The 20,494-nt window shown below is 35.8% G+C and overlaps 2 protein-coding genes across 3 annotated transcripts; one reads left to right on the top strand and one right to left on the bottom strand.

Annotated features, from left to right (window-relative positions):
* Positions 1-718: 718 nt before the first annotated feature.
* Ent1 (Equilibrative nucleoside transporter 1) lies at positions 719-11,550 on the top strand. The gene is made up of 7 exons (XM_034970921.2): positions 719-1,209; positions 2,030-2,184; positions 2,891-3,036; positions 6,286-6,723; positions 7,318-7,403; positions 7,740-7,936; positions 8,903-11,550. Exons 1-7 carry the CDS (start codon positions 955-957, stop codon positions 9,012-9,014), a joined length of 1,389 nt encoding a protein of 462 aa, XP_034826812.1. The 5' UTR covers positions 719-954; the 3' UTR covers positions 9,015-11,550.
* Positions 11,551-12,679: 1,129 nt separating this feature from the next.
* Positions 12,680-20,494, bottom strand: tank (EI24 domain-containing protein tank). 2 transcript variants are annotated; one of them, XM_034970926.2, is made up of 7 exons: positions 20,335-20,494; positions 20,098-20,258; positions 19,240-19,495; positions 18,532-18,651; positions 16,834-17,057; positions 15,784-15,855; positions 12,680-14,484 (listed from the first exon to the last, which is right to left on the bottom strand). In XM_034970926.2, the coding sequence occupies exons 1-7, from the start codon at positions 20,347-20,349 to the stop codon at positions 14,388-14,390; spliced, it is 945 nt and encodes a 314-aa protein (XP_034826817.1). In that variant the 5' UTR covers positions 20,350-20,494; the 3' UTR covers positions 12,680-14,387. The 2 variants fall into 2 exon arrangements, with proteins under 2 accessions (XP_034826817.1, XP_069356429.1); XM_069500328.1 differs by lacking the exon at positions 20,335-20,494 and having other exon boundaries at positions 20,098-20,279.

Here is a 20,494-nt window from a genome sequence, read left to right as displayed (position 1 = left end):
CGCCATCTATTTACGTCTTTTATTAACTGTTATCTATTTGTTTAGCCGTACTCGCGCTTAGATGGCACCACAAGCGAATTTCAATTTGCGATTTTTTAATGTTCTGGAGTTGCACCCCTATGGGCTGCAGGCAGGTACCTACTTAACCGTGTGGAGATGGTGTGGAGCTAATTGCTTATGGGACTGCCATACTCTATAATTATTATGGTGTGATTAGTAATTATGATGAATGGTCATAAATAATATTGAGTATAGATCTTGTTTAGATACCTTTAGACCTATGCTTTAGACTGCTTTAGACACAGTTTAGAATACTGGCAAGTGGCAACTTCGCTTCAAACTGTCAAACTCAGTCAATAAAGCAGTGTCACCACTTTTAAGGATTTCGCCATATTTGGGCAGCTTAGACCGTTTTTTATGTTGACAGGGATTTACTATGAGTGGTATTTAAATTCATGTAGTATCACGACCCAAAGTATATTTATTTTTTATTTTATCAAAGGCTAGAAAAGTGGAGACTAAAATAACATTTCACTTTGAATAGCGGAATCATAGCGTGTGTTAATCTAAACCCGTAATAATAAATCACTCATAATAATTAGATGGGTATTAGGTAGTAGTGTATAATATATAACAAACAAAAAAAAATAATTAACTTAATAATAATTTAGAGCGAAATCCTACCAGAAACCAGGGTAAAACCAATATGCTAAGTGGAAACACTGCTTTAAAGTGTCAAAAACGGTTGTGTCAAACTCAAAATCAAAAATTTAAAAATCAAAATATCGATGGGAAATTCGCAGCTGGTCGTGTTTGTAAATTATTCCGAATTTGTTAATTTGCAGTCTAATATTTACATAGTTTTCTGAGTAAAGCGGCATGGCGATCGCGTTTAACCGACGCTGAATTTGAACCATTTTAATCAGCTAATAAGACGACATTCAGACCGGATTCATGAGGATATCTGATTGTTTCGAAAAAATGGATGTAACTGGATCAATTAACAATGAAGATTTGATAGAGGCTGTTGAGAATGAAGAGGACGTGGACTATTCGGAGGAGAGGGAGTTAGTGGAGGATTCATGCTCCACTAAAGTCCTGGACACGTGCGAGGAACCGCGAGACAGATATTGCATTGTGTACATTTTGTTTTATTTGTTTGGTATTTCTTCTCTCGTGCCTTGGAACTTCTTGATCACTGCTAATGACGTAAGTATTATTTTAACGTATTATACATTTATTTATATGCCATAATGATTAACAATAAAGCCGACTGGCAGATGTGAAGGCATTGATGTAGGCTTGAAGAATGTCTTTGTTTTTATTATAAGTACCTATTTGTAATGGAATAGTCAGCATTTCATATATTATTGATGAGGTTTAAACTTCAGTAGTTTTGACATCTTTCTTGGCTTTTATTTTTAATCAGTCATGACTCTTAGCTTTTTAAATATTCCATGGTACCTACCTAACTGAATTTAGAGAATAAAAACTAAGTTCTTCGTCTAGTCTTAAGGGTCTAAACAAATCAAATTAAACTATTAACTTAATGATTCAATAAACATGACAATGTGAAATTATTATTAATGCATCATGTCGGATGATAAATTCTTATCAATATATATTTTTGTAATCAGATCTGATGTCCTCAATAAAAATGTGTAAGTAAAATAAAAATGCAAATTACGCCCATACATTGTCTTTGTTTATGTGGAAACTTCTTTAGGTGCATTGGGCGTTTTTGGGATGGGTAAAAATTACAAGGTTGTGTCAGCAACATGCCTGCACCTGCAACAACATGCAACATGTCTAACATGGGGTGAAATAGGGGTTTAAAATGTATGTAGTCTACGCGGGTGAAGTCGCGAGCATAAACTAGTCATCCTATATACCAACATTATGGGATGTGAAGTTCGAGATCAGGTTTATGATCAGCAGAGTTCTAAAAACTGTGGAGACTTTGACTGGTAAATTGTATGGCTCATAAAACTTAAAACTGTATCCGACTCAAAACATATTATTGTTTCAGTATTGGATGTACAAATTCCGCGATGTTGTGCCCAACAACCTCACCATGTATGTGCGGAAAACACAGTTCCAAGCAGAGTTCACATCCTATCTCAACGTGGCTACCGCTATACCCAACTTGATATTTCTCATATTGAATTCACTGTATGGACATTGGTAAGTACTTCCCTCAATTAGGCTGGTGGCACAATAAGCCATGACCCAAGCAATGCATTTAGTTTGGGAGTTCAATTTCGAATTGGGCACAATTAATTTGTAGCATGCAGCACAGTGTGTCCTTTGTCTTTAAAATGTAATAATGACAAACACCACACAATATACAGGTTGTAACCAGAAAGCTGGCAAAAACGAAGACAGGTGGTGGTACTAATGATTACCGATATGATACCACAAACAAATATAAAAAATCCTATAATTTTGTAAAAGTATTGCCAATCTATTGTTATTTTGGGTACTTATTATAATTCAGTGTATTGGCCTGTTTACATTACCTCCAGTAGAGTGTAGGTACATCCATCATAAAATTTAGTCCTTATTGGATTTTAATCTACTTTAAATGTCTATCAGACCGATAGCAATGTCTTATAGCACAAGTGAAGGGAAACATTCGAAAACCGTGAATTTGTGGTTAGCTACATCACAAAAATAAATTTAAAAACCGTGACCTATTTCTTGTGGGACGGAATCTTTCCAAATAGCATTTGACGGGCTTTTTTGAAATCTGATTAAATGCTTTCGATACGCGAAAAAACATATAAACAGACAAATAGTAATTTATCAAGCTAAAGCTTCACATATTTTTAGCAATGAAGAAAATTGGCAAAAAATGGTGTAGGTACATTACAAAAAAAACCATTTTCAGGGTATCTATGAGAAGCAGACTTCAAGGAGCCCTGATAATAGTGACGCTGTCACTCCTAGTGACCACGTCATTCGTACAGGTGGACACGGACCAGTGGCAGAACACATTTTTCATCATCACTATGGTGACTGTAGTCATTATGACAGGTAAAACATTTTTATATTTTTCACTTCTTATTTACTCGGAGTATTTAACCAAAGTTAGTGTAACCAACTCTAAACACATATAATATACAAAAGGAAAAGGTCACTGACTGACTGACTGATCATCAACAGAGCTCAAACTTCTGGATGGATCAGTCTGAAACTTGGCATGCAGATAGTGATATGACGTAGACATCCGCTAAAAAGGATTTTTGAAAATTCAACCGTTTAGGGGGTAAAATAAGGGTTTGAATTTTGCATAGTCCAAGCGGACGAAGTTGCGGGCATTAACTAGTCCTAATATAAGAAAATCTGGACAGTCAGATTTTTCTAACAAAATAATGTTTTGTGAATATGTAGTACTAGCTGATGCCATCGATTTATCTGCCTGGATTTAGGTTCTGTAAAATCCTGTGGAAACTCTTTGATTTTCCGTGATAAAAAGTAGCCTATGTCAGGTCTTTAACTATGTACTTGCAAAACTCGCGTCAATCCATTGCTACATTGTGGCGTGGTTGAAGGAAAAACCAAAAAAACAAACATACTTTCGCGTGCTTATAATATTATTTAGGGATATTTGTTTTTCGTAAAACAAAAAAAAGCTTTATAGAGAGCAGAAACCCAATATCTTTGTAGATTTTATTTTTAAAACGTATTCAAATTCTAAATGTAGGTATTTCTCATGTTTTATAGAGGCTAAAAATAAATTGAAAAGGCTTCAAGGTTATATTATAAGTTTTATGTGATCCTAAAGGTTTTTGACCTGAAATATTTTTATATGACTCAGAATTTTGTTCCAAATCCAATGCTCTAATACTATACTAATACTAAACGAAATTTTAATTTGCCTGTCAACATTTAATACCGTTTTACAGCTAAACCGATAAACTGATTTTGCTGAAAAACTGGGATAGCTTAGTTTCTGGAGTCTTCTCCAGAAACTAAGCTATCCCAGTTCTTACCCCAGACGCTGCTATTTATCGTGGAAAAATAAAAAATTTAGAAAATTCTTCCCACAGGATTTTTAAAAACCTAAATCCACGCAAATGAAGTCATTATTCTAGTTTGTTTAGTAAAATCATCATCATCATCACCCATTACCAGTCCACTACTGAGTACGGGTCTCCTCTCAGACTGGGATGGGTTTAGGCCATAGAATGCCACGCTGGCCCAATGTGGATCATTCACACACCTTTGAGAACATGAAAAACTCTCAGGCATGTAGGTTTCCTCACAATGTTTTCCTTCACAAGCAAGTGATATTTAATTGTTTTTAAAAACGCATATAACTCCGAAAAGTTAGAGGTGCGCGCCCGGAATCGAACCCGCGACATCCCAAAAAGAAGGCGGACGTCTTAACCACTGGGCTATCGCCGCTTTTTTAAATAATAAAATCAGTCCTTATAATTCGGCAGTTCTCCGAATTTAAGAACTTATAGCCGGGGATAATATAGCTATCTATGCTAAGTGGAAGAATTTTTGAAATCGTATGAATAGTTTCAAATTCAAACTTTACCTCTTTATAATATTGCTTGCATAATATAGTTGTACAATGAACTTCATAAGGAAATTGATAAATTGGTACAAAGAAATGTATGTGCAACTAAGTGATTAGAGTAAATAGTACATAATTAAATGTTTAAATAGACCTATGCATCTGGCAGTACTACGAGTATAATGATAAAATAGGTTATCGGTGCAGGTTCGGGATGGTTGCAATTTGTCAGCGTAACGCGCTCCGCCTACGTCTGACAATCGGTGACCGATTTTATGTCGGCAAAAAATGAAACAGATTGCAATATTGAAACGCGGTCAAAAACTCGGTCAAAAATGTTGTCGGTTAAAATCGATTTTATCGAATCTACATTTATGTACAGACAGACTTTAGTCTGACGTAAGCGGATTACCTAAACGTAAGAGCATCAGCTAGTAGAGAATATTTAGACGCGAAGCGACGACGGTCCGACCTTAAAGTCGAATCGAACACTCATTTAGTTAGACGTTCATATAAATATCCCTCCAACTAGGTAGGTAGTTTAGGACTTGGGTTTATCGATCGGGGATTTAAAAGATTATTGTAACAAACGCTTATTTATGTAAATCTCTGCATAATAATGCCTCGTGCAGTAGGCAGTTCTGACCCCTTATGCAAATCTTTTACGGCTATCGCGGTGCAGTATAGGTCAAACCAGATATGATCTAACGTTTCTATTTGTTATTCTAGTTTGGCCTTATTTACGTACCCACCTATTACTGCAGTCTCTTAGGCTACGGTCAACTCTAATACCGAGCGGTATTCCGCGCATACAATTATTTCACTACAATGTGACACATTGAAATGTAAAGGGAGCGCCACATCTGCGCTGATAATTGTGCATCCACACATGCTATCGGGTTCGGCCGGTGCGGCGGGCTGATCCCCGCGACAAGTGTGGAATGTGGATACTCCATTAGGGAGCAAATTAATAATATCATGCCGGGTTCACTTGGTCACATAATCCGAGAAATATATCTAACTCTTTGATTTTCCGGGACGAAAAGTATCCTATACTTTATCCCTGGCATACAAGCTATCTCTACCCGTGAAAGTCTAAATACGTATGGGCCGTGAAAAGCTAGCAGACAGACAAATAGGCACAATTGGGTATTTGACTTCCTAAGTAAAATCCACGTCCTTTGTTAGTTTTAAGTGTAATAACCATTTTAAATTATCGATTAAACTAAAAAAGTACGTCATTTGATGTGACGTTACATTCCAGTATTTCATAGAATATCGCATACTAAGTGCACGTTTTGACGTTGATAAAACGTTACTGATTTGACTAGTTGTCAAATACCGTATTTCGCATTTATAATATTAGTATGGATTCACCTTTTCCCGAATATTGTACCCATCAGTTGATTAGCTGAATGCCGAACTACCGTATGCCCACACTCGAATTATTCGCCGAATCACGATAGTGGAGCTGTACCATTAGAAATTCTCAAGAGTAGGTACAGACTTTATTTGCAACTACCTATGTATATATAATTATTAGTAGAGTAAACTAGTTTTGTTTAAAAGCAATATTTAAATTAAAAATGACTCATTAACCAGTTTATATTTGCAGGCGATGAAAATCTTGTGGGCACATATTTTAAAAACCTATCCTCGACGATTTATGCGACCTTGTCACGTTTCCAGAAACGTATTTTTGCATAGATTTAATTTATAATTTAAGTTTTTATCGTTATATTTTCGTTTTGTTCCAGCTGCAAGCGCAGTCTTCATCGGCTGCCTAGTGGGCATCGCGAGCAAATTCTCCAAAGAATACATGGCGGCCGTCGTCAGCGGACAATCCTTAGGTGGCATCATAGCTGCCATCGCCCAGATCATCTCCTTAGCCTTCAAAATATCCCCCTTACATAGCGCGCTTATATACTTCTGTATAGCGGACATCATGGTCGTACTATCCCTTATATCCTACGTTATGCTATATAGAATAGATTTCTTTACTTACCACATTTTGAGGGGATCGGGTGGTATGGCAACGAATAGGCATAGAGAAGCGTCTATGCTGGGTATACTAAGGAAGATCTGGGTGTATGCGTTCAGTATATTCGCGGTGTTCGGGATATCTATGGCGGTGTATCCGGCTGTGACTGTGTTGGTGGAGTCCCATCCGATTACTGCTGGGACTGATTGGAACAGTAAGTTTTTTTATTTTATCCTTTGCAGGTTTACTTTTGAGCAATAGCAGAGTGGACTAGAGTTAGGGAACTCTCGGTTTGATCCTGAATCGACGATATGACAAATATTACACTATGGTGACGTCAAATAAAAGTGGGATAGGGCGACCTAGCGTCAAATGTTTGACGCCTGCCAGTATCGTCGAAGCCTCGACGTTTTGATTGAAATTCCCTGACTGTCGTGAACTGTGGCGTAATGTTTAATTTTTTCATATCGCGGGCATCAAGTTCAAATTCAAATTTCTTTGTTGCGAATATGGGTAAACAGTGGAGATGTTACAAAAACAAAACGGTACAGCCAAATTCTGTCTATTAGCATGCAATATGTTATGATATACCTAACAACTTGTACATAGTTTTGAACATCGTCTAGTTAGATAAAAATTGTTTCTTATGGATGTCATACCGAAAGGCTTAATTAAACCGATAGCCTGAGTGAATTATGTTGAATTGTTTTTTTCTAAAATTACTTATTAAATCGAGATTAAAACTTATAACCTCAATGTTGAAGTCTATTAAAATGGATACTTTACACATAAATATGTTTATTTACAGACATATTCTTCGTGCCGGTCGTGAACTATCTAATATTCAACTGCGGTGACTATTCCGGACGTCTGGTCGCCGGATTTTTATTGAGAGTAAGTTTTTTTTAACCAAGATTTTTTTCAAAATCAAACTACACTTTCTTCAGACAGGAAGTCTATCTCATAACAAAAGACGGTTTGTTTATAAATATTTACTTAACATTTCCAAGTCAAATTTTTTTATCATTAAAAAAATGATTACGCGTATCCGAAGCGTACATGCGAAAGAAGTTTCACTTCTTTAAATGGATGTCACTTTCATAATAAGCATCCTGAAAAACCTCAAAAATGGTAACCACATTGATTTCTATGAAAATTTAAAAAGTGGATTTGGAGTATTTTCTTAATTTTAGCATCTACCTCGGCAATAATAATAATTTTCTTGTTCAGCCTAATAACCAGTGGGTGATAGCGGGGGCCAGTATACTGAGGATCATCGGAGTGCCGATGCTGATGCTCTGCAATGCTCAGCCGCGCAAGCACTTGCCCGTGGTGTTCCTGTGGGACTACGAGTACATCCTCATCATGATCGTGTTCGCCTTCACCAACGGCTACCTCACCAACATCGTCATGATCAACTCTACCAGGTAAGATCATAGCATTAACCAGTGGGTGATAGCAGGGGCTAGTATACTGAGGATCCTGAGTTCCGATGTGTATGCTTCATCTGTGACTTCACTGGTTCGGAATGGAAATTCTACTGAGAAAAGCCGACAAGAAACTTAGCAGTTGCTCTTTTCAAATCATAAAAAATTACAATGTATATACTTACAATACACTACACCATCTTGTGGGCAACTGAAAGTTTAGTCGGTTGTTTCCGCGCAACTTTGTCAATGAGCAATTCATCAAATTGTATAATAGCCTCGACTTCATAAGTATGTTTTTAACTGTATGTAATGGTAAATCTATAAATTGTTTTGGAACCATATTATAAAAGCAAATACTCAGCCCCACAAAGGATTGGGGAACAATGCTGTAGATGTTAGTAACAGAGTCAATATTTTTACAGGTATAGACTTTACGAAAGCATTCCACAAAGTATGTCATAAGATACTTCTTAGGAAATTAGGGCTCTATGGGATTAGAGGCTCTATTCTATAATCGTTTACATCCTATTTACATATCGGGATTCAATATGTACCGGTAAAAAGATTTAATTATGATAGTTTCACAGCAACTTCTGGAATTGTTCAGGGTTGATAGCTTGGACCCAAGTTGTTCAATTTATATGACATCGTTATTTGATTTAACTATTGGTTACTTTTCCTGATGGTATAAAAAGACTAGATATAGCACATTACTCTGAGATGATTTTAATGCAATTTTTACAAACCTTACAATTCCTATAAAAAGTGTCAGAGATAAACTTTCGCTCACGTTGTTGACCATGTTTTTGGATCAGTTTTCTCACTCGGGTACAATTGAAAATTGCACTTTATTGTAACGAAATAAGGCGTCAGTAAATTTGTTAGGGCTCTGTGTGACAACGCCGCTTTGCTTGAATAGCAAATCAATGACCAATGCTTATGCTGCAAATTGTAAAATTTCAGGGTGGTTGAAATGCACGAGCGAGAAAAAGCGTCTTCGGTTGTAGCCACCATGCTGAGTGTCGGCCTCACCGTAGGCGCGGCCGTAGGCATGTTACTAGTGAGATTACTATAAAACAAATTATTGTTTAGCCAATTTGCTTACATTTTTGTTAGGCATAGAATTTTTGACTGTGAAAATAGTTCTTTAATGACGGACATAAATGTTATTAAATTAAGTATATTATTATGTTCTTAATCTATTATCCAGAAATATTACAATAATTCACAATTCTGGAATATACTTAGATTTATTTATTCGTTGCGTTTAAGATTAGATGCGTAAAGTTAAATACAAGATTTCCAATACAAAAACCTTCAAAAAGTCAAATTTATTTCTCAGATAAACATTATATTTTGTCGATTAAAATCGGTCCTTAAGGAAATCGCAAACATCTACATACTTGTTTATATTTTTTTTAAATAAGAAAACTTCACAATTTTTAACCTACCTTTTATAATCTCGTTAATGTTTTGCTGTAAATCTTGATAAGTTAAACGCTACAAAGTATTGTATTATGAATATATTTTTATATTTTGAAAAATTAAGGTGCTTAGTACCTGAAAAATCTATTGTATTTTATTATGTAGGAACGTAATATTTATGTGTCTGTATATAAAAATTACATTAATAAGCTTAGAATATAATATCATGTTTACTTAGGTAAGTCAAAGGTATATATCAAGATTATTTATGTAAGTCAATCTCTATATATAAAAATTAATCGCTCAATGTGTTGCTGATCGCAAATCTCGAGAACAGCTGAACCGTATTCGCTAATTCTTTTTTCATAAGTATTCCTTGAAGTACGGGGATGGTTCTTACGGAGAGAAAAATTAAAAAAATCCCTGAAAAAAAATCGACTGTTAGGCGGTACGAAGTTCACCGGGGCAGCTAGTACGTATACTTATAATTATTAATTATAACCTTTTTATGACTATGGTTTGTTGACAAAAGATAAAGCTTGTATTGTAGTATGAAATGTATAATTATAAATATTCATATAAACAATAAATATGATTATTTATAGTACACGTTTAGATTTTTTTTAAGAAGATTTAAGTTTAGGGATCTTTTTTTAATTTTATATGCTTTATTTGTAGAAAATAAGCAGTAATTGTGATATTCAATACGATGTTTTTTTAGTTTGACTTATATTTATGTCTTATAAGTGTTCAGTATAATATACTTAATTTTTTTTAACTTTTATGAATAATATCGTAGCTGGTGCCTTTTATACAACCATCTCTGTAACGCCACTTAGATATTTGCTGATAAGTATTTAATTTGACAATTTAGACAATTTTATACATTCATCTTTTAAATTTATAAATGAAATATTTTAGTACTTACTGACCTAGGTTATTAGGTTTTTAACATTATTATTCTATGCATTATTTTCTTATAGAGCCTGTTGTCACAAAATATAAATATTCGTCCGTTATTATATTATATTTTACGTTTTTTCTTACATAATTTAAAGCTGTTTAAATTATATTACAAGTTTTAATTAGTTTTCAATTATATTACAATTATATAACATGTTACAAGTTCTATTTTTCTTTGCGATAGATGCTGCTGGTCAATAGAAATGAAAAATAAACCAAATGTGTGCTAATAGCGTTCTTTTTATTAACATGTAATTGTATCGTCGTTTTATCACATCAATGTACTGTATCCTAATAAAATAAATGTGGTCATTCTATTCCGTCTTAGAGTAGTATTGATATAACATTGTATCTCAAAGATATACTTAGTATTAAGTAATACCTATACATAATCGTCGTAGATCTCATATTATAGTATAGTTAGAATTTAGAATATAGGTTAATTTTAAACGATTGCACTTAAAACTGTATAATTATGATCTAAATAAGTTATTACTGTTACTAAACTAAAAAGGCCCGTCAAAATAGTGAATCCGCGAAAAATTTTAAAGGTACTTAAAATGTATGTCTTATTTTAAGTGCAGTCGCTTTTTGTAGTTAGATACTTAATTATAGAAAAATAAGATGAACAAAATAAAATATATATATTAGCTTTTATATTAATAAATTAAAATAGTTTTTATAAACAGTTAATTTTTCATATCGGTGGGTTATAATATCGTGGGTGGGTCAAGTTATATAACACAGTAATGTGACACTTCGTGTTATAAACGTGACAATTAAATGTTTTCAGTAGCGCTCATTATGTAACTGCATAAAATTGGACGTGTTATGACTTATGAGTCAAAAGTTATATAATAATTATAATATAACATGTTAAAAGTATTTATTTGGATTTAATTTTCAAACAAATATGACGTACTATCAGTATCTACCTAATGTTACCATATTTTTTTATTTTAACATCAATATTATTGTACCTAATTGAAAATGTTTGGTAACTTTATTATAATTAAAAAGTTTTTGTACCTATAGATATTTAATTAATTTTGATAAGTATAGGTTTAAGTTATATTTTTAACAAAATCTTGCCCAAATATTGCAAAGAAATAATGACATTCCTGTTACTAAACTAATTATAAATTAATAATATTTGATATTAATTGTGTTATTGTAATCACATTATGTACTAAATGATTATTATTGTGTCAATAAAAATATGTTATTACAATTATTTTGTTTCATTGATAAACTTAAATGGCAATGGTAACTAAAGCAGCGTAGACGAGAGCGGAAAGACTAGTTCGCGGAGGACAAAAGTCCCTCATTTTGTATTACGGTGTTTCGCCCGTGGGTACTTACTAGTAGAATAGAATAGAATAGAATGTTTTTTATTCATGTAAACTTTTTACAAGTATTTATGAATAGTCAGGTAGTTTTAACTTACCACTGGTTCGGAATGCCGTTCCTACCGAGAAGAACCAGCAAGAAACTCGGCGGTTGCTCTTTCTGTAACCTAGTAGCAGTAGTCTAGTAACCACGTACTCCTAGATCCTAGGAGGAGGGGAACTCTCGGTTTGATCCTGAATCGACGATATGTCAAATAAAGTCTATGAAACCAAAGAAACTTTAAGTACTAATTCTTAGAAGAATTATTACTTTCTAAATCCATGCGTGAAACAAAGAAAAATAGGCGATTTACAGGCTACCTTGACGCAGTGACGTCAGTAATTGAATAAATTATCGGTACATTGGAATATTTGGATAAAGACGAAAATAAATTGACAAATAAATTGCGATATCTGTTTTCAGTACATTTTGTATTAGGATGGTCATGTAGTTACACCCTGCTGCCATAATAACGCCGCAATGGAAGTAGGGCGTATTATCGCAATAACGCATGCGACATTATCGACCGATAATAACGCGGCTGTGTGGGGGAGCCTTAAAGTTTAATCGCACACTACTGGAAAATGCGTTTTCACTACGGAAAATTCAAACGAGAACTCACTCGCCATTTAACTACGTGTCAACTGTCATGTTAGAACTACAGTCCGTTCACTATAACTTTTCCCCTGACGTTATATTGGCACCATTGCAAATCACACAATAATAAACCCTAACCTCTAAGGAATAAAGCAAACAGCAATGGTGCCAACATCGACGGCAGGGGAAAAGTTATAGTGAACGGACTGTACGGCTCACCTATAAAATAAGGACTAAAATCGTACTTTTGACATGACAGTTGACACAAAGTCAAAATGGCGAGTGATATCTCATTTTGTACGCATTATAATGACGTTCAATCCACTCTTTAGGTGCTATCAATTTTATGAAATAAAACCAATAAAGTAATCAGTCAATTCCTTTAATAAATTATGTCATGTAAAAATAAAATCACAATTTTACGACTATTCAAGTGAGAATGATTTTTACATCTATAATTAAAACCATAAGTAATATAATAATGTGGCTGATTCCGTTGTACACAATCTCAAAACTAAAATGGCACGTCCTCAGAACAAGGACTGTTAGAAGTAGCCCTATTGGGGCCGATTCTTTTGTACATAATCTCTAAACTAAACTAAATTAACAGGTCTAAATCTAGTGCTATCCTTTTCCGCAAACAACATTATGAAAGGGATAGCAATAGATTTAGACGTGCCATTTTAGTTTAGTTTAGATATTGTGTACAACGGAATTAGCCACAATGTGACACTTACTGTTAGAGCGAAATAGCTAAATGCATTTAAGCTCTTGTTAGAACGTAAAAATGATTATACTTTGTCCTTATCACCGTGGCCACTTTTTTTTGTTTGCCAAAATGTATTTGTACGTGAGTATTTGGCAAACAACGTGAAGTTTAGAAGGAATGACATTTCACAAGTAAAAAAATCTGCTTGAGCGAGAGGGACTGAGGGGGCCACGCTAGTTGCAAACCTGTGTCTAAATCTATTGCTATCCCTTTCATAATGTTGCTTGCGGAAAAGGACAGCAGTAGATTTAGACCTGTTAATTTAGTTTAGTTTAGAGATTGTTTACAAGAGAATCGGCCCCAGTATGATTATTATATTTTTTTACACCAAAAGTCAATAAAATAATTACTATCCAGGCACCATTGGTCAACTACAAATATTATAATATGATCCATAATATATTTTATACAAGTTACATACATATTTTTATACATGCAGGTATGTGTCACGAAAGTTAAAACAATAGTGACTGTGCCGTTTTCTCCTCAGATAATAAGTACCTTAAAATCTACAACTACTAGGACTGAACTCTAAAATTTTGTTGCCAACACTATCAGTGGCATTTGTGTACAACAAAATCACTACCCATATCCATACTAATATTATAAATGCGAAAGTGTCTGTCTGTCTGTCTGCTAGCTTTTCACGGCCAATCCGTTCAACTGATTCTGACGTGGAATAGAGAGCTTGCATCCTGGATCCTTATCCTGGAAAATCAAAGAATTCGCACGCAATCGCAAATCTATATATATAAAATTCAAAGTCCTGATTGACTGACTGACTGATCTATCAACGCACAGCTCAAACTACTGAACGGATCGCGCTGAAATTCGGCATGCAGATAGCTATAATGATGTAGGCATCCGCTAAGAAAGGATGTTTCTCAATTCAACCCCTAAAGGTTTAAAATAGGGGTTTGAAGTTTGTATGAAACTCAGTCAGTTTTGAAGTAAGAATTGCGAAATTTTGCAATTTACACTAATCTATATATATTAAAGGAAAAGGTGACTGACTGCCTGACTGACTGGTTGATCTATCAACGCACAGCTCAAACTACTGGACTGGTGGTGGGTAACCCTAATGGTGTTAAATAGGGGTTTAAAATTTGTGTTGTCCACGCGGACGAAGTCGCGGGCATAAGCTAGTCATAACATAAATCTACGCGAAGTTCCGGGTATCATCTAGTATTTCTGTAACTGTGACTGGAAATAATTTTTCTTTCTTCTCTCTTCTTGGTAAAGGCGTAAGCGGAAGCCATCTAGTAGTAGCTGCTACGTCTCTCTGTCTGTATACAGCTGAACCTATCACCTGGTCTTGTCGTCGGGCGCGGTGTGGCGCACGAAGCGAAACATGCCGTTGGATATCGCCACCACCGGCGAGAACAGCCGCAGGGGGTAGTCACTGAAATTCATATAAAACGTTAGTTTCAGTTTACGAAAGTAGTTTGTTCCGAATCAGTGACAGAATCGATTGCAATCATTTTTACGAGTTATATTTTGACCAAAAAATACTTTAAAATCCTGCAAGTTTGAACACCTAGTTGAATAACCGTATACTCAGCGGGCGATGGAGAGAGCTATGCTTGGAGTTTCTCTACGTGATCAAATCAGAAATGAGGAGATCCATAGGAGAACTAGAGTAACCGGCATAGCTCAACGGGTTGCGAAGCTGAAGTGGCAATGGGCAGGGCACATAGTTCATACAACCGATAGATGTTGGGGTCCCAAGGTGCTGGAATGGCGACCTCGCACCGGAAGACGCAAAGTTGGAAGACCCCCCACTAGGTGGACGGACGACATCAGACGAGTCGCAGGGAGCCGCTTGATCCAGGCGGCGCAAGACCGTGGCGTGTGGAAGTCCCTACAAGAGACCTATGTCCAGCAGTGGACGTCTATTGGTTGATGATGATGATGAAGATGATACACCAGCTGATTCGAACCGCGCAAGCGGGAGCGCGCACGATCGACGACAGCCGTCCCGTTCGCTCACAGTCGCTTGCTTGGGGTGACCATATTTTTGCGGGACAACTACTCAACACAACAAGCTCATAACTTCGTGAATCTTCATAAAATATTTTTGAAAGGGCAATGCTCAATAAAGCCCGGCGCAAACGAAATGTTACGCATATTAAAGGTATAAATGAGTAAGTAAATACTAAATGTGTGATATTGCTATTCGAATTTTGACTTGGGTCAGTATTCAATGTACCTACTAGTAAAAGGAGCATTACTAGTTACAGTTTCATTTTAAAAATGTATACTACTATTACTTGAACATACATAGCCACTTTATAATAACAAAAAAAAAGATTCCGACGAATTGAGAACCTCCTCCTTTTTTTGAAGTCGGTTAAAAATAAATACGTCTTTGAAGCTGTCAGCCAGCTGTATGTGATTTTGCGGCCGAGTTCAAAAGCGCGAGCGCCGATGGCCGTCCGCATGTGGCTGACTCTAACCAGTGGCCCTACCGCGGTTGTTTGACAGCTACAATGTCACGATCGCAATCATCTCTGATTGGTTAATGCTCGCTCACTATTGGCCACAATGCATTGTTGCAACAAGAATCGCACAAATTCAGCCAATCAGAACAATTGAGATTGTAATAATGATTGATGCAGGTTTTAGACAATCGCCCTGCTGCGTTAGAATAACGACTAAATTAACGTGTAGATTAATATAGTGAGTGCTAAATATCTCTTACCTTCCCGCGACCGGCGTGGCTTCGTTCCCGCTTAATATGAACACCGGGAAGAAGATTGAGAACACGCAACCACTGAAACAAACGTAAACTGAGACGTGTTGTGGGATGCCAAACTTCGGGCCCCATTGTAAGCGTATGTTGACCTACGACGTAGTTCAGAGCAGTGCATGGCAGAGCAGATTTTGTAATGCATGAATGTACTGAGATAGAGTGAAAAACAACAAAAATGTTGCTTTTTGACTCTATTTTGCTCAGTCATTAGGGGTAACAAACCTGTCTGTAACTATACAATCAGTTGTATTTTTTAATGTACAAAAAGATGATTTTGCAAACACGATAAAATAATCATGATAATTATTACTAACTACTATTAATTGGAGCAAAGTACATCACTTATCTAAATTCAAGTATGAATGCCTACTTGAATATATACCTACTACGATATTATTATCGTAAATGATTTAGTTACAATAATTATTATAATTGTAGATCTATCAATCTAGTGGAATATTTGAGATCGCGATCAAGGTCAGAAAATAATTATATTACTTATTATTATTATGTGTATTTACTTTATTTAATTAGTACACCCCTTCCACTTTCTTTAATTTTTATAATATCCTCTACCCTAAGGTTGCCTGGAAGATATCGGTATTTTAGCGATAAGGCCGCCTATTGTACATGCTACCTTTGTTATATTATGTCTATTGTTTTGGTTTTTGGTGTACAATAAAGCATAATATTTTACTTTACTTTACTAGTGTGTGTATGTGTGAATAATAGTACAGTGTATATTCAGTAGTGTAAAAGTCTTATCAAAAACAAAGAAATGTCTTACATTTTCTGCTAAGTTAACTGATACGATTACATGCAAATAATATTTATTAGCTGCCACGCTGAGTTCGTTTTTACTGTACGGATTTTGATCCAGCTTTCACCAACAGAAAGAGGGTAGTTTGAGAGGAACAAAAAAGAATCAGAAAGCCACACCCTATACCCAATCTGAATAGACATTGGACAGATATCCATTAAAAATCTAAAAAAACTTACCTTATAATATATGACTGGGGGATTTGAGTGAGCACGGCCAACGGCAGACCAAAGCCAAGGAAGTACGGCCAATTGGTCTCTATGAAGGTCAGCCGCTTGTGTAGCTCCCAGCCCATGTTGAACCATTTGTACTCAAACGAGTACAGCGAGTATAACAGGCACATGTGCACCAGGCATAATAGCTCCCCTATGTATGTTATGGGCAACATACTGACTAGCATACTCTGTGGAAAGAAATATATTCATACAGTGCGACAAGGCTCTCTCGGCACTTGGATGACATTTACAGGCGGGCGCTATTGGAGAACAAAGGCTTAGAATATTCAAACAAGAACAAAGGAGACACTTGACAGCAACGTAAGATATAATATATAATATAATATTTATTTATTCAAAGAAAATGTTGTACAAGACAAAGACTCCTTAAAACTAGTACACATAAAAAAGGTAGAAACAAATAGATATTAAAACCTGATGGAGGCATTTGGCGTCCGTACTAGGTAAATCTGTGTTACGGGAGCCGCAGCCTTCCCGTGGATGAGTGGATCTATCGATAAATAAGGAGTACAAATTTAAATTTAAATTTAGGCTATTTTAGTAGCCTTTTCATCAACTGATATGTAAGTATTTCTGAGTAAAACTTGAACACCAACTGTACAAAGCTGGTCTGAATCAATCACTAATAAATTAGGCCAGTTTTATCATAAAGTCCTAATACTTTGTGTAGTCAGCTGTTTTGAGACTGGTTTGAGAACATTTTCAGTTATAGTAAATAGAACATTAGGCCGATGTTTACACAGTTGCTATATTAAAGAGAGCAATGTTACCTACTATCTGATGCCCGCGACTTTGTCCGCGTGGAATTAGGTTTTTTAAAATCCCGTGGGAACTCTTTGATTTTCCGGGATAAAAAGTAGCCTATGTCACTCTCCAGGTCTTTATCTATACCCATGCAAAAAATCACATCAATCCGTTGCACCGTTGCGCCGTGATTGAAGGACACACCAACAAACCACCAAACAAACAAACTTTCGCATTTATAATAAGGGTACTGAGGTACTGATAACACAGGTTGATACCTAGCCTATAGGCGCCATCTCCACGGACGAGAGAATAGCGGCGATAATCTCGCCGTGGCACCAAATTCGATACATCTCTTATACGCCAATCTCTACGGGGCGATACTATCGCCGACGATAGTTTATCGGACTCGTTGCGATTCCCTCGCCTGTGGAGATGTGTTTCTGTATACTTACCTACTTAATTTATTAAGATAATGTACGTTATAATATGCAGATGTTACTTGCTTTTTGAATAAGTAAAGATTTTTTAAATTGTATTGGAAAAGCTGTGATAGCCTAGCGGTTAAGACGTCCGCCTTCTAATAGGAGGTCGGGGGCTTGATCCCGGGCACACACCTCTAACTTTTCAGAGTTATGTGCGTTTTAAGTAATTAAATATCACTTGCTTTAACGGTGAAGGAAAGCATCGTGAGGAAACTTGCATGCCTGAGAGTTCTCCATAGTCTTCTCAAAAGGTGTGTGAAGTCTACCAATCCCCACATGGCCAGCGTGGTAGACTATGGCCAAAACCTTTCTCACTCTGAGAGGAGACCCGTGCTCTGTAGTGAGCCGGCGATGGGTTGATCATGATGATTGGATTTTGTAAAAAACTGATAGACAATAAAAAAGAACATACCTGAACTAGAAATAATGCTTGCACCAACAAACTAAACAATGAGTCAGCAATGATTTTGCTGACACTTGACATGAACTGTGGTCGACCCCGCCTGTGCCTGTACGCTGAGTCAGCAATATCCTGAAAAAGGAATACCACACTATACATTTGAGCAGAGGTGGACTATGCTTGTCAGAGGCCCATTCTATTTATATATTTTGTCTTCGTTAATTTGACGGGCCCATGAAGGAAATAATGAATGAATAATGAAATTAAAGCGCAAACGAAGCAACTCTAAATTTTTTCCCTTAATACAAAAACTTTATTTATATCTTTTTCACTTTTTAATTTTTATAGGGGCCTCTATCCAACTTCAAACTTATTGCTTGAACATATCATTTGGCTTTTTACTAAAGGACTTCTCAAAGTTTGGACTTAAACTTGAGGCCCTGGGTAGGCCACCCACTCCACTTCACCCTTGGTCTACCACTGAATTTGAGATTAGTTTCCAATAAAGTGGCTGTTGTATTGGGAGCAGTTAGTGAGGCGAAAATTCAAATTATTACAGACTAGATGATGCTCGCAACTTCGTCCGGGTGGATTTAGGTTTTTGAAAATCCTGTGGGAACTCTTTGATTGAGCCGTGAAAAGCTAGCAAACAGACAGACAGACACACTTTCGCATTTATAATATTAGTATGGATGTGCTATTTTGAAGTAAAATACTTACTTGAAACCACAGACTGTTAACCAGTTTGCTAAGAAGGAAGAGTGGAAGCACCCATATCATCCGGAATGTCATAGACAAGAAGGGCTGCATCCAGCCCCATACGCTATGCGCCACCCCAGGGTTGTGGCCAAATATGAGTATCACTAAGTACTTCACCGCTGGCAACAATGCATACTCGAATATGAGTATGCTCAACAGAAATATAAACCCGTTGAGAACGCATGATTGTAAAACCCTAGTAAGTACTTTTGATTCCCTGAAAAAAAATCAGTACTTATTAAGTATGTATACAGTTTCAATTCAATTCCCAGTGTATTAATTTTAATTAATATTAAAATGAGAGCCATTTCAAAATCCATGCAGACGAGCAGCATGCATACAGCAGCTTGCAGGCCAGTCGCAGGCATCCTTATTGCAATTTAATATAAAGTATGCTTTGCAAATCTTATAAAGAATTTTAATTCAGTTTATTCTTGGTGAATTGCTTAAAAGTAGCAATACCAGATTCTCCACTAACCTTCTCCACTGAACAGATAAGTTGGTGACACTTTACGTCTGTTCTTCAAACACAGACTACTTGAATGAATTGAATTGCTATGTTTTGCTACCACTGATTAAGACCTTTCACACAAGTCAAAAAACAGTTTTCACAGTTTATTATTAGACAAAGGTTCAGTAAAAAAATGTGGTTACGAGCCAGGCAATCATATAAATAATTCTTTAAATTCACAATTGCTGCTAATTATTGATTTCTATAAACTAAAGAATGATTAATGTATTATGTAAATGGCATTAAAACTTGATGCTATGCCATACCTACTCTTCAGTACAAAGTACAATAGAGCGATAAATACTTACTGTTTGACTTTTGGTTGTTTTTGCTTATGTTTACTATTATCAAAATCGATCGGCGATGACCGACTGAGAGCTCGCTCATTAATTTCTTTATCTAAGTATAATAGCACGGTTACACCACGCAAACTGTCTATAAAACCTTTGATAAGTGATACAGAAAAATTCTGAAACAACAAAGAAGTCATCAACAGCTGTTTTCATTGCTACAAACACAAAGATGTAAACTCAAAAGCTATTTACTGTAACGCTCTCCATATCGGTGTGCACACGAATTTTTCACTGCCACATTTTTTTTTTAAGATAAATGATATTAAATAATCAAGCTGTTAAAAATCAAGTTTCACATTATAATCGTAAGAACAATTTTGTTTTGACATAATAAAATATGTTTTTGACCACT

This window comes from Maniola hyperantus, chromosome 8 (genome assembly GCF_902806685.2).
Source record: "Maniola hyperantus chromosome 8, iAphHyp1.2, whole genome shotgun sequence".
Taxonomy (NCBI): domain Eukaryota; kingdom Metazoa; phylum Arthropoda; class Insecta; order Lepidoptera; family Nymphalidae; genus Maniola; species Maniola hyperantus.
The sequence above is the reverse complement of the archived record's forward strand: the minus strand, read 5'-3'. Positions and strand labels throughout refer to the sequence as shown.

Excerpts from the sequence above, each read along its gene's own strand:
- Ent1 (XM_034970921.2), top strand. The coding sequence starts at position 955 with ATGAGGATATCTGATTGTTTCGAAAAAATGGATGTAACTGGATCAATT. Across the intron at positions 2,185-2,890 it reads AATTCACTGTATGGACATTG|GGTATCTATGAGAAGCAGAC; the intron begins GTAAGTACTTCC and ends AACCATTTTCAG. Across the intron at positions 6,724-7,317 it reads TGCTGGGACTGATTGGAACA|ACATATTCTTCGTGCCGGTC; the intron begins GTAAGTTTTTTT and ends GTTTATTTACAG.
- tank (XM_069500328.1), bottom strand. The coding sequence starts at position 20,279 with ATGACTTCTTTGTTGTTTCAGAATTTTTCTGTATCACTTATCAAAGGT. Across the intron at positions 19,496-20,097 it reads AAACAACCAAAAGTCAAACA|GGAATCAAAAGTACTTACTA; the intron begins GTAAGTATTTAT and ends ATTTTTTTTCAG. Across the intron at positions 14,485-15,783 it reads GCCACGCCGGTCGCGGGAAG|TGACTACCCCCTGCGGCTGT; the intron begins GTAAGAGATATT and ends TATGAATTTCAG.